The 25,788-nt window shown below is 44.6% G+C and overlaps 1 protein-coding gene across 1 annotated transcript in view; it reads right to left on the bottom strand.

The window, feature by feature from the left end:
* Positions 1–25,788, bottom strand: part of POC5 (POC5 centriolar protein) — a 160,121-nt gene that overhangs the window by 55,719 nt on the left and 78,614 nt on the right. Inside the window, exon 6 of the mRNA XM_030191944.1 lies at positions 16,396–16,572. Within this exon, the coding sequence (XP_030047804.1) occupies positions 16,396–16,572 (177 nt within the window). The remainder of the gene's footprint in view (positions 1–16,395; positions 16,573–25,788) is intronic.

The following is a 25,788-nucleotide window of genomic DNA, read 5'->3' as shown; positions in this document are numbered from 1 at the left end:
ATAGTCACTTGTATACCTAAACCAATCGTTTATATGTCTCATTGCGCTAGCTATACTCAGAAAGCGTATGCTCAATAGCCCCAGCCCCCCATATTCCACTGGTATATACAAGGTATTAATTGGTAATCTTGCTTTATTCCCATTCCAGAGGAATTGTTGTAATGGTGGTGTAGTATTCGTTCATCTCCCTTTTTCAAGTACAGGGGTAACGTTTGGAATATGTATGTCCATCTCTGGGCAATGACCATATTAAATAGTGCAATCCTACCCAATAGGGACACGGGGAGTGCACCCCAGGCCCTTAAGGTCTGTTTAGTGTCAGTGAGCAATTTAAGTATGTTTAGGTCATATAGTTGTGAAAAGTCTACCGGTATGCGTACTCCTAGATATTTGATAGAATTCGTCTCCCAAGCAAGTGGGAATTTGTCTGTCCATCCTTCATGTGGGCCTTTTACTATTTCAAGGGCCACTGTTTTAGTTAAATTCAGTTTGAACCCTGAAATTCGGCCAAAATGCTCTATTTCCTTTAATAATGAGTCCATGGATCTAGGGGGATCTGTCAATGTCAGCAACAGATCGTGTGCAAAAGCTAATACTTTAATTGTCTGACCGGCCATTTGCACTCCAGATATAGCTTCCTGCTTCATTAATGTGCACAAGAGTGGTTCTAATGATATCACAAAGAGAGCAGGCAAGAGAGGGCAACCCTGTCTGGTCCCCCTCATTATGCTAAATTCAGCCTCTCTTATACCATTAACCAGGACACTCGCTCCCGGTCTACAATAAAGAGCTTGAACTGCTTGCATAAACCAACCCCCAATCTCCATCGCCTTCATAGTCTGAAAAAGATATTTCCATCCCACCCTGTCGAAAGCCTTTTCGGCGTCTGCACTTACTACTACTGAGGGAATCCCTTGTCCCTGACATGACGCCATGGCCAACAACAGCCGGCGGACATTGTGTGTTGCCTGCCTATTTTTAACAAATCCTACCTGTTCAGGGCATATCAGTCTGGGTAAGCATTTAGCCATCCGCTCTGCCAACATTCCCGCCAGAATCTTGGTATCAACATTTATTAGGGAGATTGGGCGGAAGTCTTCTGCTTTGTTTAATGATTTCCCCGGCTTAGGGATTAGCATAATTAGAGCTGTATTGGCATGTTGTGGGAATGCTCCCGTAGCTATTACCTCTTCGTAGTATTCCAACAATGCCATTTGCGCCTCTAGAGGCAGGGTCTTATAAAATTCCCCAGTGTATCCGTCGGGGCCTGGGGTGGATCGATATTTTAATTTTTTTGATTGCCTGTTGGAGTTCTTTTATTGTTAGGGGGGCATTAAGTATAGCCTGGTCTTCCTGTGTTATTGACGGGAGACCTGCCCGCTTTAGGTATTCCTGTATCTGTTGTTCACTAGTTGGTGTCTCAGCTGAATATAATTGAGCAAAATATTTGGTAAAAATATTTCCAATGCCTTTTTGTGTAACTATCAATTTATCATATTTATCCCTCAGTGCCGCCACTGCCTGGGACCCCCCCCCCCCCCCCCCCCAGTTTTTTATTACTTTAATCAGCAATCGTCCCGTTTTATTCCCATATCGATGGAGCTTATATTTATAGTGTATGGAGGATCTCATTTCATTTTCATGGAGTAGGGTATTAAGGGTAACCTGTATAGTCTTCCAGTGCTCTAGTGTATTTTGGGTAGGCTTATGGATGTGGGCATGTTTGGCTCTTAACAACTGTTTTTCCAATCGTAGTATAGTGGCTGCTCTGCGCTTCTTCCTCATATTACAATAGGCTATAATGTCCCCTCTAAGTACCGCTTTTGAAGCGGACCAAAACAAGACCGGGTCCGCTTGCGCGTGTTCTTTATTATAAAACGCATAATCTCCCCATTTAATCAATAGATGTTCTTGGAATTGGGGGTCCTTGTCTAGGTATGCTGGGTACCTCCATCCTGCCCCTCCTACATGGTCACCTGGGATTTCTAAGTCCAGCCACACTGGGGCATGGTCAGAAATCTCTTCTGGTCCTATATTAGCTCCCCTTACTTGATGGAACATAACTCGATCTAGGAAGATATAGTCCAGTCTTGATAACGTGCCGTGGGCCCTAGATCTATGTGTAAAGTCATGCTCTCCTGGGTGTAACGTCCTCCATACATCTACTAGGTTTAAAGTTTTGATGAACGTTTGCAGTTCTCCTGCTCGTTGCCCTGAGTAATGTGCTGACTGTGGGTTAGTGGTATCTACTTTTGGGTGTAAAACTAAATTGAAGTCCCCCAGAACCAAAGTCCTACTCATTTGATGTTGGAGACACCTACTCCCTAGTGTCCGATAAAACTCCTTGTCATGTTCATTGGGCCCATACACTCCAACCATGAGGAATTCAAAGCCCTGTACCCATACTCGTAATGTTATGGATCGCCCCTGTTTCCCTTTCTCCACCACTGACACCTTACATGCCAATCCCTTGCGGATAAGGACTGCTATTCCTCCCTTTCAACCTTGGGCAGCTACTGAATAACATTCTCCAACCCAGGCTCTTTGTAGTTTAGCGTGCTCTTCATCATTCAATCGTGTTTCTTGAATACAGGCAATATCTGCCCGATGTCTTTTAAGGGCTGTTAGTATTTTGCTTCTTTTTGCTGGGGAGGTTATGCCCCCCACGTTCCAGGTTATAACTCTGAGTGGCATAGTTGCGTTTTTAAGTTTAAATCCCTCTTTTTATCAACCCTGGAGTCCATTATTAAGGAATGTCCTATAAATGTCCCTGTATTTATACCCCTGCGGTTTCTTTGAACAACATTTCTGTTCAAAGAGTCTGATTCTAAATCCCAATATTTTTTATCTGCAGTAGGTCCTACCCTCCCCGTATCCCCGCTCCCCCCTCCCCCCAAAGCCAACACATACCCTTTTTTCAGCCGTCTGGTCATACCAGGCGGGTGAATCGTGACTCCAATGAACGTCTGAGGTCCCGAATTCCCCAAGGTTTTTAACATTATACATTAACTTTCCACAGAAAATATTCAGTATTTCCATTTAACAGCTCGCGTTATCAGTTTATACACAATTCTAAGTTCTTACTTCAGGCTGCCTCCAGGATTTTATTGTCCATTAGATATTTCTGGGCCTCCACCACCGTGGGAAATGACTGCCATTTTTCTTGTGCATATACTTTTAGTTGTGCTGGGTATTGTAAGCAAAATTGGATATTCTTCTGTACCAGAACTGAGCAAAGAGAATGGAATTGTTTTCTTTTTTCTTGTACTGTAGTGGAGTAATCCTGAAATATTAAAACATTCCTGTTGTTATGTTTTAAAGAGCCCCGTTTAAGCTTGAAGCCTTGTAGGATTTCAATTTTATGACGGTAGTTTAGTAATTTTGCTATGACTACACGTGGTCTAGCTCTGTCTTCCATTCTTCTGCCCATGCGGTGCGCCCTTTCGATAACAACTGGGCCCATTGTGTCTGTGAGCGCTAACTCTTTGGACAGCCAAGATTCTAGCCACATTTCGAGGTTGCATTCTGGAAGGGCTTCATCCAACCCAACAATGCGTATATTGTTCCTACACGCTCTATTTTCGTAGTCATCCAAGAGGCTGCGCTGGTCCTCCAACTGCTGTCTTAGATTTAGAATGTCCAGACCGAACCCCCGGGTGTCGTCCTCCGCCGCCGAGACCCTGGTTTCCAGATCTCCGAGCCTGATACCGAAGCCATCCAGCGTCGTTTGGTAAGCCTCTAGTTTGTTGTTTAAGGCTATCCATTTAGGCTCCCAGGCCCTATCGATCGCTTGCGTTAGCTGTATCAATTGAGTCTCTGTGAATGTAGGCCCTGCTGGCGTGATCTCTTCCGACACCTTGGTGTCGCCACTTCCCGCTTTATTTTTGTCTTTTTTCAGCGATTTTTGCGCCATACTTGCGGGCAAGGATACGAGATATTTGTCCATATAGTAGAATCAGGTTTTTTTCATATTTTTGTCCGTGGAAAGTAAGTTTTAAGGGGATTCGCATCGGAGCCTCAGTATCGAGCTGCTTCTCAGCTCATGACGTCACCGGAAGTCGGTTCTCTTATGTATATAATGAACCTTGGTCTTTTCCCAGTGTGGCATTACTTATGTACTTATGAACCTAACTAGGCCCTTTCAAAAACAGGTTCAGAGGCCTGAATCTGTCAGCCAGACCTAAAAATCATGCCCTCTGTGTAACCCAGAGGCTCATGAGCTCTTGTGACAGGCTTGCATTACTAAAGAATGTGGTTAGGGGCTTTTTCAGATATAATAACTGGAACATAGATAAATGGTTGCTTCGAAGGCGGGTCACACTGAGAGGGAAGCGACGCGAGAGGAGACGAACCTGCCTGCGTACCTGCCTCAGTGAGCACTGCTGCCTTCACTTCCGGTTCGCCGCGACTTGGAGAGGGGAGGGCAGGGGAGAGAGGCGACATGTTGGACATGGAGGCAGGGGAGCGGAGAGAGAATTGCTGGACATGGAGGGGAGGGGCAGGGGAGAGAGGAGAATCGTGACTTTGGGTAATGAAAAGATACGCGGGAGCAGGAACGGAAGGGAGCGGGCAAGTGAGCCGGACCTCAGGAAAAAGGTGCTGGTACGCTGTACTGGTGTGTACCGGCACAAAAAAAGCACTGTACAAAACACTGCCGTGAAACTTTTATAACCGTAAGAAATATGATCATGTCACGCCACTTCTCATTGCTGAGAACATGCTTCCTGTCGCATATCGGATTCCCTTTAAACTGAATATCCTATCCCATCAGATTCAATCTTCAGGTCTGCCCTCCTTCTTAGTCACTCTTTTGGTTCCCTATGCCCCTGCAATATCACTCCGGTCAGCTACTCAAGGTCTATATTAGTTGTCCCATCAGGTCTTCTTGACTTAGTAGAAGTTCACGTTTTAGTGTGGCTTCTCCCACCCTGTGGAATGCCCTTCCTTCATATCTACATCTTAAGCTGTCCTTTCAAAACTTTAAGTCTCAGTTATTATTTCTCTCTGGCTTTTCCTTTTATGGACACCTGATTCCAGAACCTTTTTCTATGTATCTGACCTTACCAGGTGAACAGTCAGCACCCAGCTTCCTATTGTTCTTTCCCTCCCTTGTTTTTCCCTCTTTTTCACAATGTAACCTTTCCCTTTCCCGTTTCCCTCTTGTATTCCAACCTGTATTATGTTATTTTTGTGTTACCCCCTTTCATCTCCCCTAGTTAATTTATATATTGTAAACAGCTTAGATTTCCATTTTGAAAATTTGCGGTAATCAGATAAATTGAACTTGCAGTGCTGACTACTAGACATAATACTACACATCCTATATAATAAAAAGCACCTCCAACATTCTGAAGCTGACTCCATGGCACTGTAGGATTCATAAGTCTGTAGTTCAGCATTTCATTGGCTCTCACTGTCCCCGCCCTCGTCGAGGAAACGGAACGCTGCATAGTTGCCAAGCAAACAAACGCGTCGTCACAGGAACGAAGAACCAATCAGACAGAATGGAACTTGGAGGAGGGAAGTGGAGTGGATTGAATCTCTAACAAACAATCATATACAGGGAGGTACGAACATCAGTGGAGGCGTGCACAGAACGGAAGGGAAGACAAACATTTAATCATTTTGTCACACACACATACACACACAATCACTCTGTGTATCTCTCTCTTACACTGTCTGTAAAACACACTGTCACTCTCAGTCTCTCACATGAGCAACTGTATGTTGCATTCTCACGAGTAAGGAGCTCTTCTGATGTGATTGTTAAATTGATTGAAGGGCCTGAACAAGGAAAACTTTTACCACATTGTAACACAGTTTACACAAAAAATATTGTATATAAAGAAATCTTACACATGTAAACAACAATTATATTCAGAATACAACCGTGGAAACATTAATGGCAGGAACTCATTACATTGCTAGCACCCGTTTCATTGCGTTAAGAAACGGGCCTTTTTTTACTAGTCCTTTATATATTTCTTGTTGCCTTACAAGTCCATATTCTTAAAATGAGGAAAAAAACAAAACAAAAAAACCCAAACAACCCCCCCCCCCCCCCCCCAACAAAAAAAATGTACTCTTAAGTCTGAGTAGGTTCTGGACTGGTCTGGAGGGACTAAAGGAAAGCAAATAAGCAGGTAAGATCTAAATTCTCCTTACCTCATGTCCCTTCAGACTGATCCAGAGTGATGGGAAGTACCAGACAGTGACCTTCAAGGTTGGGTCCCCCAGAGTTCTGCCAACAAGACCTGCACTCCAAAGAACGTGTCCTGCTGAGCCTGAACATCCTTCAATAATATTTTAAAAAGGATTCAAAGACAACCAAACAGCAGCCTTGCAAATCTCTCCAGGAGGCACTAAACCTATTTCTGCCCACAAGGCCGCTTGCTCCCTGATAGAATGAGCCTTCAGGGCCTCCAAGACTGACTACCCTTTAAGAATGTACACTGAAGCAATCACTTCCTCTGTACATGTAGCAATAGTTGCTTTGGAATCTGCCTCACCCTTTTTCTGACCATCAAACAAAACAGACAGCAAGTCTGAACAGCAAACGCCTCCATCCTGCGCACATAATCTCACAGCACTCTCTTGGTGTCCTGCTGATACAAAACATGCTGCTCCTCAACTCCTTTGGAGTCCTCCAAAACCAGTAACACATTAGCTTGGTTAACATGTAGAGCTGACATAACCTTTGAGAGAAATGAAGGTACTGGATAGAGTATTGACTTTTCCCTGAAAAACACCAGAAATGGCTCGCTGCACAATAGGGTCTGTAATTCTGAGATCCTTCTGGTTGGAGAAACAGCGACCTGAAACACTGTTTCAAAGTGACCATATTCCTCACTAAAGGCTCAAAAGGAGAAGACACCATGGCTGATAGGACTAGAGTCAAATCTAGATGGGACCAACAGATGGAAAGGGAGTTGCATAAGCTTCTAAGAAAGTTGAACACATCCAGATTCGAAGCCAAGGTCCAGTCCCACAACAGGCCCCCAAAACACTCCAACGCCACAACCTTCAATTTGACGGATACCAAGGCTAGACCCCTGTCTAAACCACCTTGACTCTCTGTGGGACTGCACAGGACAGTTATAAGTTCACTCAGATGTCAGGAATTCTCAGTCTCTGGTTGCTGGTAGGCGTGCATAATCCATCAGTCCGGAGGGACGTGAAGGAAAAAAATAATTGTGCAAAGTCCTTGGATATTCTTCCAAGCACAGTTTGGACAACTAAGTAAAAGGTGTATGGCACCACTAAACAAGCTAACAAACACTAAATATCAGCAGTAACATCAGAATGCTTCAGAACACTATGGAAACTGAGAAGACTAACATTATTTCCCTAGATAATCTTTCCGGAGACTGGCCCAATCAGTGATACTATTGTATCTAGACTACTGCAATGCAGTAAACGTAGATTGCAAGGAAAACACACTAAAATCACTGCAAACAGTCCAAAACATGGCAGCAAGACTGATTTTCAAGAAATCAAAATATGAAAGAGCAACCCCACTACTTGAAACACTACATTGGCTACCAGTTAAGGCAAGAATATTTTTCAAAGCGAGCACCCTAATCTTCAAGATACTATTCGAAATGGCACCCTATGCTTAACATGATTGAACTATCCTCAAGAAATGCCAACCCAGAACACAGAAACTGCCTACTTCTACATCTACCCAACTGCAAAAACACCATCTACACAGCAGGATTTAGCTACCTGGGTTCCAAATGGTGGAACTCGATACCAAAAACCACAAGAAGCATCACAAATCTCCTCCAATTCAGAAAAGAAATAAAAATCTACCTCTTCAAAAAAATGTACAGCTAATCACAGATATTGTCGTCTTTCTTCCAAATGTACCTCTTCAAAAAACTATATGAATATCACCAAAACCCTTTACTCTGAACACAAAAGCTACTACTACCATTTCCACTTCAAATCTCTCTCTTAAACTCTATGAACAACCACACGAACTGTAGATGTCCTCTCCACATTGCACAACACTACTGTAACTCCACCAAAATGTAAATTGTAAGCCACTTTGAACGGAAACTTGTTTTGGATAATAGTGGGATACAAGAATGCTTAAATAAATAAACACTGCCTAGACTAGGTAGTTCCTTTAAACTGAATGACCAAGAAAGGAGACTGAATAGGGAAGCAAAACAAGCCAATGGGAACTTTCGAAAATGTTCATTTTCAATGGTCAAGAGTGATCCAAGTGTGATGGGACAATAACCCAAGCACACAAGTCTGGCCTATATGGTACTGTAACAAGGAAGTTATAACTCAAAAAAGCTTGCCTTGAATCCCACTTGAAGTATGTAGGGGAACACTCAGGAAATACTGTAACTATGTGGCAAAAGGTTTTGTGGTCTGATAAAACTGAAGTCACTTTTTGGCCTAGATGCAAAGCATTACATTTGATAGTTTATAGTTTATTTAGACTTATTAGACCACTCTAAATGTTTATAGTTTATTTAGACTTATTAGACCACTCTAAATGCCGAGGCAGTGCAGAGAGGTTTACAAAACTACAATCACATGAAGACAGGAAAGGAACGCCAATAATTGATAGGAAAGATATACATTCATCCAAAGAGCAGGGGTAGGGAAATCAGAGAGATGGTATAGAGTAAAAACTCTTGCCAGAAATCCCATCACTACAGGTCCGTGAAGCTTGCTTAAAAAGGAAAGTTTTCAAGTTTAATTGAAAGGATTTCAGAGAAAATTCACTGCAAAGCGAAAGCAATAGGGAATTCAGATTGAAGGAGAAAGGGAGAAAGGCACTGCTTCTAGTAGAATCATAATGAGCAGATTTGGGGCTAGGAAAGCCAAGACAGTGGTCATTAATGGAGTGAAGAACCTTTGCGAAACAGTAGGGAATAGTAAGATGTGCAAGGTACTCTGGAAGGCCTATTCTGAGGGCCTTAAATGTTAGAAGTGCTATCTTGTAAATAATATGTTTTTCAACGGGCAACCAGTGATAAAGTTTTAGCAATGGAATAGGATGGTCTGAACGGCGAGCATAACAGAGTATTTTAACAGCAACATTTTGGAGGGATTGCAACTTTTTTTTTTTTTTAAGAGAGGAGTTGGGCAGGCCTGCATAGACGACATTGCAGTAATCCAAGTGGGAGGTAAAGAGTGAAAGGATGAGGGCCTGAAAATGGTTGCAATCAAAAAGATGGCACACCGTACACAATTGTCGGAACAGAAAAAAGGAGATCTTGGACAGGTGAGATATTTGAGGGTGGAAGGAGAGAGGAGTCCCAAATGATCCCAAGATAACGGAAACTGGTAACAGGGGTGACTTGTGTTCCAAAAAGTGCAATAGGGACAGAAGAGGGAGTTTGGGAACCAGAAAACGAACAGGTGACTGTTTTGACTACATTGAGCTCTAACTGATGATCTGTTAACCATTTCACAACTGAATCTAAACAAATCTGGAGAGGATCGAGAGACAGGGTAGAAGATGGATAAACAGGGAAAAATCAAAAGAATATCATCCACATAGAAATAGGCTGAAATGCCCAAGGACTAAATAAAGGTAGAAAGGGGGCTGAGGAACAGGCTAAATAGGAGTGGAGAAAGTATTGATCCCTTAGGAACCCCACAATTGATTGAGGACAACGAGGCGGTGGAAACTTTAAGAGAACGACAGGAATGAAGTAAACCAAGAAATAACTACACCGGAAATACCAAGTGAGGAGAGGTAGGAAAGAAGAAGAGAATGGTTAATAAAAGTCAAACACTGCAGACAGATCCAAGGGAACCACTAAGACACTCTTGTGTTGGTCGAGATAAGAGTGGATTTCCCTGAGCAGAGCTATCATCACTGTCTCAGTACTAAAATGCGCCCGGAAACCTGATCGACAAGGGTAGAGGGTAAAAATGTTGCCTGTAAAAGTGGTCAGTTTTTGGAAGACAACCTTTTCTAAAACTTTTGACATGAACAAGAGATTAGAGACTGGGCAATAGTGGAAAGGAACTGAAAGGTCAAGATTAGTCTTTAAGATAGGATGAACAATTTCCAAGGATTAGGAAACTGACCAGATGTAAGGCTAAGATTAATTATAGATAGTAAGGTTGGAAGAAGGTAAAATTAGGTCTTACCTGATAATTTTCTTTTCTTTAGGTCACAGCAGATGAAACCAGGAACTGGTGGGTAGTATCCGCCTAACAGCAGGTGGAGATAGAGAACACTGAAGAGTAAGCAGTCACCCTGAATGCCCAGCTCCTTGCTCCTCCAGTATAGGTCGCATCCCAAAGCAGAGAGAAAGGAGAAGATAACAGGAATAAACACACTCTCCTCACAACAGAACGGCAACAGCCAAACATTAAAAATGGAAACATGTGAAACGGCACTCAACATCCAAATGAACTGTAAAGATCACTGTGTTGTGACTGTCGAAGACGACTTCTGCTGTTCAACAGTCTGTAAATCCCAAAAATGAAGGCGAGCACAAGGTTAGGGATTCTGGATTCATCTGTTGTGATTAAAGAAAAGAAAATTATCAGGTAAGACATCATTTTACCTGCCTTGGAATCAGCAGCATATGAATCCAGGAACTGGTGGGATGTACCAAAGCAAGCAGTGGGGTGGGAAGCCGTCGCCCCCCCGAGAGAGCACCACCACCCCAAAGCGAGCATCCTCCCTTGCTGCTACATCAAACCTGTAGTGCTTAACAAAAGAATAGCGAGAAGCCCCAGGTAGTCATTTGACAAATCTCCTCGAAGGAAAGAACTCCTGTTTCTGCCCAAGAAGCTGCCTGAGTCGAATGGACCCGGCAAGGCCTCCGGAGGAATGGAGCCCTTCACCAGGTAAGATGAAAAAAATGGCCTCCTTAAGCCAATGTGCGATCGTCGCCTTGGTTGCTGCAAAACCTCGTCTGGGCCCAGAAAACAAAACAGATGATCCGAACAACAGAATTCATTTGTCACCTGCAGATAGTGGAGCAGCACTCGGCGAACATCCAAAAGATGCAGCAACGGAAAGTTGTCTGGAAAATCCGCTCTGCGAAAGGAAGGCAGAAAAAGAGGTTGATTTAAGTGAAAGGCTGACACAACTTTGGGCAAAAAGGAAGGCACCATTCTCAAAAAAACACCAGATTCTGAGAACTGCAAGAAAGGCTCTCGACACAACAAGGCTTGCAATTCTGAAACTTTGCATGCAGAGGAAATTGAAACAATGTCTTCAAAGTAAGATTTTTAAGGGAGGCGGAATGCAATGGTTCAAAAGGAGGGCTCTGTAATGCACTAAGGACCAAAGTCAACTTCCAAGATGGAAAAGGACACCGAAGAGGAGGAAAAGCGCTGGCAATGCACCCATGGAAACAGGCCAAGGCCGCAACCTGCACCCGGAGAGTGTTAAAAGCTAATCTCCGTTGAAGGCTGTCCTGCAGAAAGGCTAACATCTGGGACACAGATGCTTTGAAAGGAGACCAAGCACGCTCAGCACACCACGCCTCAACCTGGCATAAGCGCTAGTCGAAAAGTGTTTGCGAGCTCGAAGCAAAGAGACAATGAATCCTCATAGCCCTTCTTTCTCAATCGTGCCCTCTCAAGAGCCAAGCCATAAGACCAAAGCGGGAGACTTCCTTCCATCTGCACTGGGCCTTGATGGAGCAGCCCGGGAATGATCAGGAGCCTCAGAGGAGGCTACGCAAGAAACTGTACCAATCTGCACACCACGGTCGATGTGGAGAGTCTGGGGCTACAGAAGCATGACCAGGCCTCGTGTAGACTGATCCGATGTAGCAGACGACCTATCAAAGGCCAAGGTGGGAAGACACAGAGAAGACTGTCCCCCGGCCAAGGCTGCAGCAGGGCGTCTAAGCCTGCAGCGTCGACCTCCCATCTTCTGTTGAAGAAATTCTGGACTTTTGCGTTTGGTAGCCATGAGATCCATAACTGGAGAGCCCCACTTCTGACAATTAGAAGGAAGGATTTCGTTGCTAGCTCCCACTCCGCTGGATCCAGGAGATGGCGGCTGAGGAAGTCTGCTTGTACATTGCTCTGGCCAGCAATGTGAGCCACTGAGAGGTGGAGAAGATGGGCTTCCGACCACTGTAACAGGCCGGTCGCTTCCGAGGCCAAGGCTGCGCTCTGAGTGCCTCCCTGGTGATTGATGTCAGCCACCGCCGAGGTGTTGTCCGAGAGAACTCGAACCGCTTGACCTTCCAGCAGCTCCCAAAACATCTGGATAGCCAACATCACTGCTCTCAAATCCAATCGGTTGATGGACTACTTCGCCTCCATCTGAGACCACCGACCTTGAGCCACCTGGTGGAGACAATGAGCTCCCCAACCGACGAGACTGGCATCCATGAACACGACCCAGTGAGGTGACACCAAGGGCATTCCCTTCTGAAGGTTGGTTGGGCACAGCCACCAGGTCATGGTGTCCCTCGTGATCGGAAACCATGGCATAAGACAACGATAATCCTGAGAAACAGGGGACCGACTCAGCATCATGCGTTACAAGGGACACATGTGAGCCTTGGCCCACGGAACCACTTCCAGAGTGGCTGTTATAGATCCCAGGACCTGCATGTAATCCCATGCTTGAGGTTGTGGAGAACGCAACATGTCGCGAACCTGGGCACAAAGCTCAAGTAGTTTGCTTTCTGATAAAAAGACTCGGCCCTGAGCTGTAACAAAGAGAACCCCCAGATATTCCAATGACTGGAGGGAATTAAACGGCTCTTGGAAAAGTTGATCAACTAACCGAGGGACTGAAGGAACTACAGGACTCGAGAGGTGGCAGTCAGACTGTCCTGTTCTGAATCCGCCCGAATCAACCAATCATCGAGATACGGGTGCACTCTGATCCCCTCCTTTCGGAGGAAGGCTACCACAACTACCATAACCTTGGAAAAGTTACGAAGAGCAGTGGCTAGGCCAAAGGGACATGCACAGAACTGAAAGTGCTGACCTAAAACTGCAAAGCGAAGAAACCTCTGGTGAGGCGGCCAAATAGGAATGTGTAGATACACCTCTTTCAGATCCAAAAGCTGTGAGAAACTCCCCTGGCTTAACTTTCAAAATGATCAAATGAATGGTCTCCATGCAAAAATAGCAAACTCTTTGAGGAACCACAAAGTAGATGGAATAACTGCTGGTGCACCATTCGGCCCGAGGACCAGGAACCATGGCTCTGAGATCCAGCAACATCTGCACCGTAGCTTGGACTGCCTGCCTCCTGGTCGCTGTGGCACAATGAGAATCCAAAGATACGTTGGCGACGGGAAGTGCAAATTCTAACTTGTAGCTGTCTCTTATAAGATCTAAGACCCATTGGTCTGACGTAATAGTGGTCCATGCCTCGTAAAAGAGGGATAATCGACCCCCTAAGGGAACCGCCAAGGAGTGGACCTGCGCCTCATCATTGGCCAGCCCAACCTGAAGTTTGAGATCTGTTTGGAGCTCCTGACGTATGCCTGTCATTCCGAAAGGAAGGCTTCTGCTGGAATCTGGAACGCTGGAAGGAGGAAGAACGGCCAGGCCTATAATGCCAGATGTCCCAGAAGAGAGGTCTAGAAGAGCTAAACTTAGCTAGATCTGGGCTTGCTTCTGGCAGATGCTGAGATTTCGAGTTTCCTAAATCCTTGACAATCTTTTCAAGATCCTCACCGAAAAGCAATTTCCCCCAAAAGGGAAGCCTCGTAAGACGCTGTTTGGAAGCCATATCGGCATACCAGTGGTGTAACCGAAGCAAACGGTGGGCTGACACTGCCAGAGCCATCTGCTTGGCTGAAACTCTGACCAAGTCATAGAGGGCATCTACCACAAAGGCAAGAGCTGACTCCATAGAAGCCCCGACAACAGACGCCAAATCCCGCTCATGGTCTTGCTCCAGGCTCTGCTGAAACCAGGAAAGACAAGCTCTAGCTGAATAGGAGCTACAAATGGAAGCCTGCAAGGCCAACGCCGCCACCTCAAAGGAATGCTTGAGTGAGGCTTCAAGACACCTGTCCTGAATGTCCCTAAGTGCAACTCCTCCTTCAACAGGAAGCGTGGTCTTTTTAGTGACAGCCGTCACTAAAGAATCTACCTTAGGTAAAGAAAAGGTGTCTAAGGTAGCTGGAGCCACCGGATAAAGACTGCTCATAGCTCTAGCTACCTTGAAATAACCTTCAGGGTCCGTCCACTGTGCTGAAATTAATTCCTGGATGGACTCTTGCATGGGAAAGGACTTAGATGGCTTCCGCGTACTAGCCATCTTCACATTAACAGAAGCAGCAGCATGATCCTCAGTGTCCGAGATATTCCCCGCCGCTAAAGCCTCAGAAATAAAATCAGATAGCTCTTCACGATGAAAATTCTTACCACAGTGGGATCATCCTGTTTCCCAAGAAAAGTCTTTGAGCTTAGCAGGTCTGGAAGAGTCCCCAGACCCCATCAACACCAAGGGTGGAGGAGAAATAGGGGCTACAGACCCTTTGTCAGGCAAGGAAGACAAGCGCCTGCGTTTGAGAGCAACATCCTCAGGGCCCAGGAGAGAAACAATTTCAGCTGGCCCAGAAAGATTCTCCTTGAGTAGAAGACGACAAATCAGGCAAACCCTTCTTAAGTAAATACGCCTGATGGAGAAGGATAAAATCCAGAGAGAAACCCAAGTCTACAGGAGGAACCACAGCTGAGGAGGAACCTAAAGCCGTCCCAGCACTAGTGCCTGCCCCGCCCAAAGAACCAGAAAGACGGGACTGCTCAGAGGAATCAAAAAGCGCGGGATCTAAAAGCGCTCAGGCGCCGGCACAGAAACACAGGCCACGTTCTCCAGAACGTGGGAAGACTCACCCACCGTCTCAACAGGCCCCTTGATCACAGCAGCACATCAGAACGTGCTGTGCAGGCTCCCGCTACAGAACAGCAAGAGCCGCAGAGGGAGCACCGTTAAACCACCTCCGCCGCCATTACTAAAAATATAGACCGCCGGCACCACCACAGCTAACAAGAAACAAAGGTACTCACCGGCGGCCGAAGAGAACAGAGAAGCGGCCAGAAAGGGAAGGCTTCAGAGAGCCAGGGGTAGGATAGGGACCTGCGGAACAAGTATGTCCTCAAGGAAGGCACCACCAGCCAACCACCCCCCACGCTCAACTGGCTAAACAGCCCAGGAGCCACCCAAGAATCCAGGAGCTGGAGAGATCCGTCCACCATCTGCTGAAGATATACTGAAGGAGCAAGGAGCTGGGCGTCCAGGGTCACTGCTTACTCTTCAGTGTTCTCTATCTCCACCTGCTGGTAGGCAGATACACCCCACCAGTTCCTGGATTCATCTGCTGCTGATGCTAAGGAAGACATAATTCCAAATGTCTTAAGCCAAGAGGGAGGAAGGAGGTACGAAGGGCAGTAGGTGGATTTTATAGAAGACATAATTTTGGTTAAGAAGAAATTGGTCTGCAACTGAAAAGATGACCAAACATCAGTGCCAGACAGAGAGGTGTCAGGCCATCAAGGCACAGTTTGAGGTAAGCAAAGGAGGGAATGGATAAATTATCAATTTTGCCAACTTAAAAAAAAAAAAACGGAAAGAGATTTGGCAGAAGGGGGCTGGATTGCCTTGCTGCATTTAAGTTAATTGCCTAGCGGTAAGTTCCTTAGTGGGGTTGAGTGATTTAAGGAGTCTGTCACATATTCTTTTTTTGCTTTTTTTTCAGCTGAGAATTATACGTACAGTGGAGTTCTCTGCACTTTAGAAGGGACACTGGCGTTTTTGATTTTTTTTCCCCCAAGTCTTTCAGCATGGCAGAGCTGACACTTTAGTACTTGAAAACAGGGAGAATACCATGAGTTAGCCTTTGGAGATTTACTAGAACAGTAGGTTTTAGGAACGATGGTGTCAAGACCCACTTCTAAAAATAGCAAGCCAGATGAGGGTCTGCTCATTTAAAGACCGAGTAGAGAAATCTAAAGGAATGTAAAGCAAGGAGGGTGAAAGGGAACTGAGGAACTCTCGCTTGTGCATTGGGAGGTGGGGTGGGGGTGGGATCCTGCTAGAAAATTCTACATTAATCTTGTTAGTCGGCATCTGTACCGGGATCCATCAGAAGACGTTACCCAGCTGTGAGAATACTTGGCCTGCTGTGCTTGGAGAACACCTACTATAGATGAGTAACTTCACCATTTCTCCATACCCATTCCCTGATCTGAGCATAATTCTCTGGGGTGTAATTAATTATAAGATTCTTTTCTGGTAAGCAATTATTTAATTCTCCTTTGTAGCTAGATGAGACAGTCTATACTAGCATATCTTTTTCTAAGGTTGGTAAATATTTCTGCTGTCAAGGAATAACAAAAAACTGAGGAAAAGATGTTCAATTTTGTACACTAGATGTTTTGAGCATTAAAAACTGGAAGAATGGAAGAAAAAAAAGTTACCTCATCTTTTCTCTGGGCAGAAGTTTCATAGGAACGTAGTAGATCTTTCAGGTTGTCAATCTTTTTGTACAATTGATTCACATATTCTGTGTGCTTTTCTTGATGCTTTTTTATTTCCAATTTATGTTCTTCAATCATAGTAAGTCTCCATTTGCTTAGTTCAGACATAACATTTGTCTGGAAATAAAATCATCATATAAACATTTAATTATATTTTAATGACTTTTCATGAACTTGATCGCATGATGAATGGTTGGACAATAACAGGGCAAGGTACCATAAAGCGAAGTTACTTACCTGTAACAAGTGTTCTCCGTGGATAGCAGGATAAGTATTCTCACATGTGGTTAATGTTACTCGATGGAGCCCCAGTGAGGATGCTACCCAGTGTTCCAAGAAAATTGTAAAAGCCTTTAGTAGGCCCACACCACACATGTGCAAGGGCCTTCCTGAGTAGCACAGGACCCACAGTTGGATAAAAAAAGCATAAAGAACGCAACTCCAAGGGGAGCTGGGAGGGTACATGAGAATACTTGTCCTGCTGTCCTTGGAAAGCACCTGCTATAGGTGAGTAACTTTGCTTTCTCCGAGAACAAATAGGACATAGTACACTCACATGTGGGAAGTCCTAGCTACCAGGCTCATTGAAAACAACAAAACAGCGGTAATGTCAAGGTCAATCAGAACCAGTAAAACTAACATAACATTTCCTGTTGTGAAGGTGCAGCCTGGAACAGAAAAGAATAGGCCTAGGAGGGTGGAGTTGGATTCTTGCCCCCAAACAAATTCTGTAGGACTATCTGATCAAACCGTCTATCATGTTGGGTATTCTGCTTAACACAGTAATGAGATGTGAATGCGTGGACTGAAGATCACATTGCAGCCGTTTTCGCATCCTGTTCAAACTTCTTCTACTAACCTATAAATGTACTCATTCTGCTGCTCCCCAGTATCTCTCCATACTCATCCTTCCCTACACCCCTTCCCGTGCACTCCGTTCCCTGGATAAATCCTTCTTATCTGTTCCCTTCTCCGCTACTGCCAACTCCAGACTTCGCTCCTTCTGTCTTGCTGCATCCTATGCCTGGAATAGACTTCCTGAGCCCCTACGTCTTGCCCCATCCTTGACCATCTTTAAATCTAGATTGAAAGCCCACCTCTTTAACATTGCTTTTGACTCGTAACCACTTGTATCCACTCGCCTCCACCTACCCTCCTCTCCTCTTTCCTCTACACATTAATTGATTTGTTTGCTTTATTTTTTGTCTACTAGATTGTAAGCTCTTTGAGCACGGACTGTCTTTCTTCTATGTTTGTGCAGCGCTGCATACGCTTTGTAGCGCTATAGAAATGCTAAATAGTGGTAGTAGTAGCCTTGCAAACCTCCTCAATGGAGGCCAACTTCAAGAGGGCTACCGAAGCAGCCATGGCTCTGAGTGACTTGACCCTCCAAAGTCAGACCAGACATGACATAAGTAAAAAAAAAGATGCAGCCTGCCAACCAATGGATGAAGTGCATTTACCAATGGCTACCCCACCCTGTTTGGATTAAAGGAAACAAAAAGCTGGGTGGACTGTGTGTGGGTTTTAGTCCGCTCCAGACAGAAGGCTAAGGCTCCCTTGACATCCAAGGTGTGAAATGTACTTTCACCAGGATGGGCATGAGGCTTTCAGAAGAATGTTGGCAGGACAACTGACAGATTAAGATGGAACTCCAACACAACCTTAGGAAGGAACTTAGGTGCAGGAGAATCACTCTGTTATGAATCTTAGTGTAAAAGTGGATCAGCTACTACAGCCTGCAGCTTACTAACTCTGTGAGTTGAAGTGACAGCCAAAAACAAGACCTTCCAGGTCAGGTACTTCAGATGACGGGAATCAACATAGTAACGTAGTAGATGACGACAGACAAAAGACCTGAAGGCCCATCCAGTCTGCCCAACAAGATAAACTCATAGAATAAAGTATGATGTGATACTACATATGTATACTTCATCTTGATTTGTCCTTGCCATTTTCAGGGCACTGTCCTTGTTTTCCAACTTCTGAAGTTGTCATTGAAGCTCCAATCCAGCCCACCTAAGTCTGTCCAGCCACCATCAGGGCACAAATCGTAGAAGCCTGCCCTGCACTGGCCTATCTGTCCAGCCACGATCAGGGCACAGAGCGTAGAAGCCTGCCCAGCACTGGCTTTGCTTCCCAACTACTAATGTTGTCATCTAATCCCACTAAGCTTCTTTGGTTCCATGCCCCTATGCAGCATTCCTTTGTGTTTATCACATGCATTTTGAATTCTGTTACCTTTTTCATCTCCACTACCTTCCAGGTATCTACCTCATTCTCTGTGAAAAAGGAGCTTCCCTCAGCTGGATGAGGATGATGTTGAGGTTCCAAGACACAGCTGGGCGTTTGAAAAGGGGGCTCTGTCAACAGCAAACCTCTCATGAAAGAACTAGAGGATGTATAGAGATGGGCTTAAATCCTACATAGTGATGGGAGGCACCAATTGCACGGAGGTGAACTCTTACAGAGCTGGTTTTAAAACCCAATTCAGAAAGGTGTAGGAGGTATTCAAGCAGTTTGTGTATAGAGCAAGAGAGAATCTAGGGCCTTGCCTTCACACCAGATGGCAAACCAGCTTCACTAAAAAGTGAAACACTTCTTAGTGGCATCTTTCCTGGAAGCCAGCAGGATCCTATAGACATCCTCAGGCAGTTGGAGTGGATTCAAATTCTACACTCTCAACATCCAGGTCATGGGAGCCAAGGACTGGAGGCTGGGATACAGAAGAGATTCCTCGTTCTGCGTGATGAGGGTCTGAAAACAGTCCAAACGCCACAGTTCTTAAGAGGACAGCTCCAGAAGAAGAGGGAATCAGATCTGCCTCAGCCAGTAAGGCTCAATGAGGATTATGGTTCCTCATTTCTGCCCAAGTTTCAGCAAAGTTTTCCCAATTAGAGGGATGGGAGGATACATATGCAGAAGGCCCTTCCCCCACTCAAGGAGAAAGGCATCTGACGTCAGCCTATCGTGTGACCTGAGCCTGCAACAGTACTGAAGGAGCCACACTCTTGGAAGATTTTGCGGCTGATGCCCATGTTGAGAAACCACTTGTGTATTTGCATCACCCTACTCAGTCCACCAGACGGTTGTCGGTCCCTGCCACATATGTGGCTCAGAGCACCATGCCATTGCTGGTGGCTCAATGCCACATCCCAACTGCTTCCTGACACAAGGGTTAGGATACAGTACCCCCTGCTTGTTGACATAATACATGGCAACTTGATTGTATGTTTGAATGAGGACAATTTGGCTTAACAGTTGATCTTTGAAAGCTTTTAGAGGGGTCCAGATTGCCCTGAGCTTCAGGAGATTGATGTGAAGTTTGGGCTCCTAAGCGGACAAGTGCCCCAAGGTGTGAAGCCCATCTACATGAGCCCCCAAGCCCAGACTGGATGCATCTGTGGTCAGAATCTTCTGAGGTTTATGAATTTGGGAATGGGAGTCCCAGAGTCAAATTGGATCAAATCATTCGCAAGAAGTGACTGAGTTAGCTGTAGTATGACATCCGCCAAGGTTCCCCATGGCCTGACACCACTGGGAAGCAAAACTCCATTAGGCAACTATCATACGGAGGTGAGCCAAGGGCGTGACATGCACTTTGGAGGCCATGTGGCATAACAACCTCAACATCTGCCAAACTGTGACCTGCTAGCTGTGCTAGACTTGAGTGACAATGCAAATGAAGGCATCTGCCTGCACCTGAGGCAGGTAGGCCCCAAGCTTGAACTGTGTCTAGCAGGGATGCTATGTACTCCAATTGTTGTACTGGGAGTAGATGAGATTTTGGGTAGTTGATTACAAACAGGGCCGTGCTAACCTGGTAAGCGGGGTAAGCACGGCAGGGGGGCGTCTCATCTTCAAGGGCGCCGCCGCCGGCCGAGTCACCGTTGTGTTTAATAAAATTAAAAAATACAAACCTCTCGAGTCGCGTTGGCGCCTATATGCGCATGCGCTGCTGCCTCTGGCTGCTGCCATCCCGTGCGCTGCAGCCTGCGCTCGTTCATCTGTTTAGTTTAGGCTTAGCACCGTCCCAGCGTGACGCAAGGCGTGACATCATCGCACCTGGAGCCTCGCAGGCAGTCTGACTCCGAAGGACGGGTGTTTGCCGATGCCGACGCCACGTTGGAGACTGGAGTACTGCTGGGAGAGAGAAGAGCTGGCGCCCTTGGATCATTGGATGATCAGCTGCTGCTGCCCGCTCCCGCAGCTCTCCGCAAGTCCGCCAACTGAATCTTGTGCCAAACCGGGGGGGGGGGGGGGGGGCGCCAACTGATAGTCTGCAGGGGGGCACCAGAGACCCTTGGCACGGCCCTGATTACAAAGCCTAGTAGCTCCGGCACACAAATAGATTCCTGAGCACCTTCCTTTAATATGCTCTTGACCAGCCAGTCCAGGTAGGGAAACTCATGATTTCCCAATCTGTGTAGCAATGCTGTGACTACAGCTAGGAATTTTTTGAACATGGCGTGGATATGAGGCCAAATGGCAGGACACGATATCTTTCCCTATCTGAAAGCTGAGATGCTTCCTGTGACTGGGACGTTCTGGATGTGGGTACAAGCCTTATTTAAGTTCAAAGAGCACAGTCAATCGTTTTTCTCAATCATGGGGAGAAGTGTACCTAGGGAAATCATCATAAACTTCTCTTTGAACAAATATTTGTTCAGGCCCCCCTTGGTCTAGGATGGGAGAAAACAGTGTACCTACGTCTTTGAGAGTAGTAGGCACTCTTGCGATTCCTGCCTGAAAACTTCTGAGAAGGGGGAGGTTGTAGAAGGAGTGGGCCGAGGCAGGGTCTTGATGGTATTAGTTCTCTTTATGATGCCTACTACCTCTTCCACCTTGTTCCCAAAAAGATTATCACCTTAGCACAGGACATCCACCAACGTCTCTTGAACCACTGGCTCAAGATGTGAGACACACAAACATAAGAACCTGCACATGCCAATACCAACAAAGGTATCAAAAAGTGGCCTGTGCTATGTGCTTTCTACACTCCTTCTGCTTATTGGCTACCTGGAGAAGGTGTGCGGCCTGCTCAGATGGGAGCATCTGCAATCTCGAGTAAAATAAGTACATAAGTGTTGCCATACTGGGACAGACCAAAGGTCCCTTAAGCCCAGTATTCTGTTTTCAAAAGTGTCCAATCCAGGTCACAAGTACCTGGAAAGATGCTAAAACAGTACAAAACATTTTATGCTGGAGTGGAGGAGTGGCCTAGTGGTTAGGGTGGTGGACTTTGGTCCTGAGGAACTAAGGAACTGAGTTTGATTCCCACTTCAAGCACAGGCAGCTCCTTGTGTCTCTGGGCAAGTCACTTAACCCCTCCATTGCCCCAGGTACAAATAAGTACCTTTATACAATATGTAAGCTGCATTGAGCCTGCCATGAGTGGGAAAGCGCGGGGTACAAATGTAATAAAAATGCTGCTTATCCTAGAAATAAACAGTGGATTTTCCCCAAGTCCCTTTCGATAATAGCTTATGGACTTTTGTTTTAGGAAGATATCCAAACCCCTTTTAAACCCTGCTAAGATAACTGCTTTTACCACATTCTCTGGCAACGAATTCCAGAGTTTAGTTACACACTGAGTGAAGAAATATTTTCCCTGATTTGTTTTAAGTTTACTACTTTGTAGCTTCATTGCATGCCCCCCTAATCCTAGTATTTTTGGAAAGAGTAAAAAAGTGATTCACGTCTACCCGTTCCACTCCACTCACTGTTTTATATACCTTCATCATATCTCCCCATAGCTGTCTTTTCTCCAAGCTGAAGAGCCCTAGCAACTTCAGCCTTTCCTCATAAGGAAGTTGTCCCATCCCCTTCATCATTTGCATCGCCATTCTCTGTACCTTTTCTAATTCCACTATATCTTTTTTGAGATGCGGTGACCAGAATTGCACACAGTATTCAAAGTGCGATCGCACCATGGAACGATACAAAGACATTACAACATCCTTGTTTTTATTTCCTAATAACATTCTATTTGCTTTCTTAGCCACTGCTGCACACTGAGCAGAGGGTTTCAAAGTATCATCAATGATGACTTCTAGATCCTGTTCCTGGTCGGTGACTCCCCCAGTGTGGAACCTTGCAGCCCGTAGCTGTAGCTCGGGTTCCTCTTTCCCACATGCATTACTTTGCACTTGCTCTCATTAATCATCTGCTATTTGGATGCCCAGTCACGTAAGGTCCTCTTGTAATTTTTCACAATCCTCTTGTGGTTTAACAACTTTGAATAACTTTGTGTCATTAGCAAATTTAATTACCTCACTAGGGACTGTCTCTCTTCATGTTTGACTGTACAGCGCTGCGTAAGTCTGGTAGCGCTTTAGAAATGTTGAGTAGTAGTAGTAGTTATTTCCATATCTAGATCATTTATAAATATGTCTTTTCTTTTTCCTACCATTATGTATCACATTACCATGCAACCCAATTCCTTTTGTAACACCAATTGTCTTCTCTCCTCATATTTCCACTATCCATGACTTATTGTAAGCCACATTGAGCCTGCAAAGAGGTGGGAAAATGTGGGATACAAATGCAATAAATAATAATAATAAAAAAAGCAGTGGTGTCAGAACAGACCACTGCAAAACCCCACTATCAACCCTTCTCCAATGAGAACACTGACCATTTAAACCTACTCTGTTTTCTACCTTTTAACCAGTTTTTAATCCACAATAGAACATTACCTGCTATTCCATGACTTTCCAATATCCTCTCTCGTCTTTGATGAGGTATTGTGAAATGCCTTTTCAAAATCCAGATACACAATATTGACTAGCTCACCTTTAGCCATGCTTGTTCACCCCTTCAATGAAATGTAAGATTGTTGAGGCAAGATTTCCCTTCACTAAATCCATGGTTATGTATATGGTCTAATTTTTTTCTTTATAATAGTCTCTACCATTTTGCCTGGCACTGACGTCAAGCTCACGGGTCTGTAATTTCCACCTCTGGAACCCTTTTAAAAATCAGCGTTACACTGGTCATCCTCCAATCTTCTGGGTACCATGCTCGATTTTAAAGATAAATTACATATTACTAACAATAGTTCTGCAAGTTCATTTTTAAATTCGATTTTAAAGATAAATTACATATTACTAACAATAGTTCTGCAAGTTCATTTTTCAATTCAATCAATATTCTGGGATGTATACCATCTGGTCCTGGCAATTTGCTACTCTTCAATTTGTCAAATTGCGCCATTATATCTTCCAGGTTTACAGAGATTTGATTCAGTTTCTCTGACTCATCAGCACAGAATACCATTTCAGGCACCGACATCTCTCCCACATCTTCCTCAGTGAAGACCGAAGAATTCATTTAATCTCTCAGCTATGGCCTTGTCTTCCCTGAGTGCCCCTTTTATCCCTCGGTCACCTAGTGGTCCAACCGAATCTTTTGCCGGCTTCTTGCTTTAATATACCTTAAAAAGATTTTACTATGAGGCATATTTTCAAAGCACTTAGCCTTCCAAAGTTCCATAGGTTTCTATGGAACTTTGGAAGGCTAAGTGCTTTGAAAATATCCCTCTATGTGTTTTTGCATCCAATGCAATCTTCTCTTCAAAGTTTCTTTTTGCCCTCCTTATTTATTTATTTATTACACTTGTACCCCACGCTTTCCCACATACAGCAGGTTCAATGCAGCTTACATAGTAAAGAAAAAGCATTACAGAATCCCGTAAGGAAAATATTACAAACTACAATAACACAATAATAATAAGGTTGGAAGAATATATATATATATATATATATATATATATATATATATATATATATATATATATATATATATATCAGCATTCTGCTTTTGACTTGCCATTCCTTATGCTGTTTCCTATTATATTCAGTCAGATCCTTCTTCCATATTCTGAAAGATTTTCTTTTAGCGCCAATAGCTTCCTTCACTTTTTAACCATGCCGGCTATCGTTTGGTCTTCCTTCCTCATTTTTTAATACATGGAATATAGAAAAATGACTGCAGATAAGGTCCCAATGGCCCATCCAGTCTACCCTTCTTCAATAACCATTAACTCCTCCTTTTACTAAGGGATCCCACATTCTTTCTCAAATTCCGACACAGTCCTCGTCTCCACAACCTCCATCGGAAGGCCATTTCACACATCCACGACCCTTTCTGTGAAAGAGTATTTTCTAAGATTCCTCCTAAGCCTATTTCCTCTTAACTTCATCCTATGCCCTCTCATTCCAGAGTTTGCCATCGTTTGGAAAAGGCTCACCTCCTGTACATTAACGCCACTGAGGTATTTAAACATCTCTATCATATCCCCTCTCTCCCACCTCTCTTCCAGCATATACATGTTGAGGTCCATAAGCCTGTCCCTATATGTTTTATGACAAAGACCATTTACCAATTTGGTAGCCGCCCTATGGACCGACTCCATCCTGTTTATATCTTTCCGTAGGTGCAGTCTCCAGAACTGCACCTAGTTCTCTAAATGGGGCCTCATCAGAGACTTATACAAGGGCACTATCACATCTTTTTTCCTGCTAGTCATCCTTCTCCTTAGGCACCCAAGCATCCTTCTGGCTTTGACTGTCACCTTTTCAACCTGCTTGGCCACCTTAAGGTCTTTGAACACAAAAGAACCCCGTTCCGCTCTTCTTTCGTACACAGAAGCAATTACCCCCTATATTATACTATTCCCTTGGATTATTGTAAACCCCTACAATGTCTTCGCATTAAGTCGTAGTTATATATTTGGCTTGGGCTTCCAGGATGGTATTTTTGGACAGCATCCACGCCTGATATAAATTTTTGACCTTTGCACCTGCTCCTCTAAGTTTTTTTTTCACCGTTCTTCTCATTTTATCATAGTCTCTTTTTTGAAAGTTAAATGCTAATGTATTGGATTTCCCATGTGTACTTACTCCAGAGTTTATAACAAATCTGATCATGTTATGATCACTGTTATCAAGAGGCCCCAGCACCATTACCTCCTGCACCAAATCATTCGCTCTACTAAGGACTACAAGTATATGTTTGTGTAGAGCTGGTAGGAATGAATGCAGGAGAAGAGCACTGAGCCCTGAAAACCTTTCCTCCCAAAAGACTCCAAAATACAAGCATCCCTGCCTGGGGGAATTGAGACAGGGGTTCTTGTGCTGCGGGTTCTTTTGAGAGTGGATTTGATCACTATAGAATCTGGGAGCTTTCTGGGCGATATACATGGAGTCCGCCTTTTTAGGGACAACCTGCACAGAGAAGGGTTTCCCAATTCCTCATCTATACATCTTTTTGCATGTGAATGGGCACTATCACAGCTTCTTTAGATGGGGAGTCATAGTTTAGGACAATGAA

This window comes from Microcaecilia unicolor, chromosome 2 (assembly GCF_901765095.1).
Source record: "Microcaecilia unicolor chromosome 2, aMicUni1.1, whole genome shotgun sequence".
NCBI classification, from domain to species: Eukaryota; Metazoa; Chordata; class Amphibia; order Gymnophiona; family Siphonopidae; genus Microcaecilia; species Microcaecilia unicolor.
Note: the sequence above shows the minus strand (reverse complement) of the source record. Positions and strands in the feature narration are given on the sequence as shown.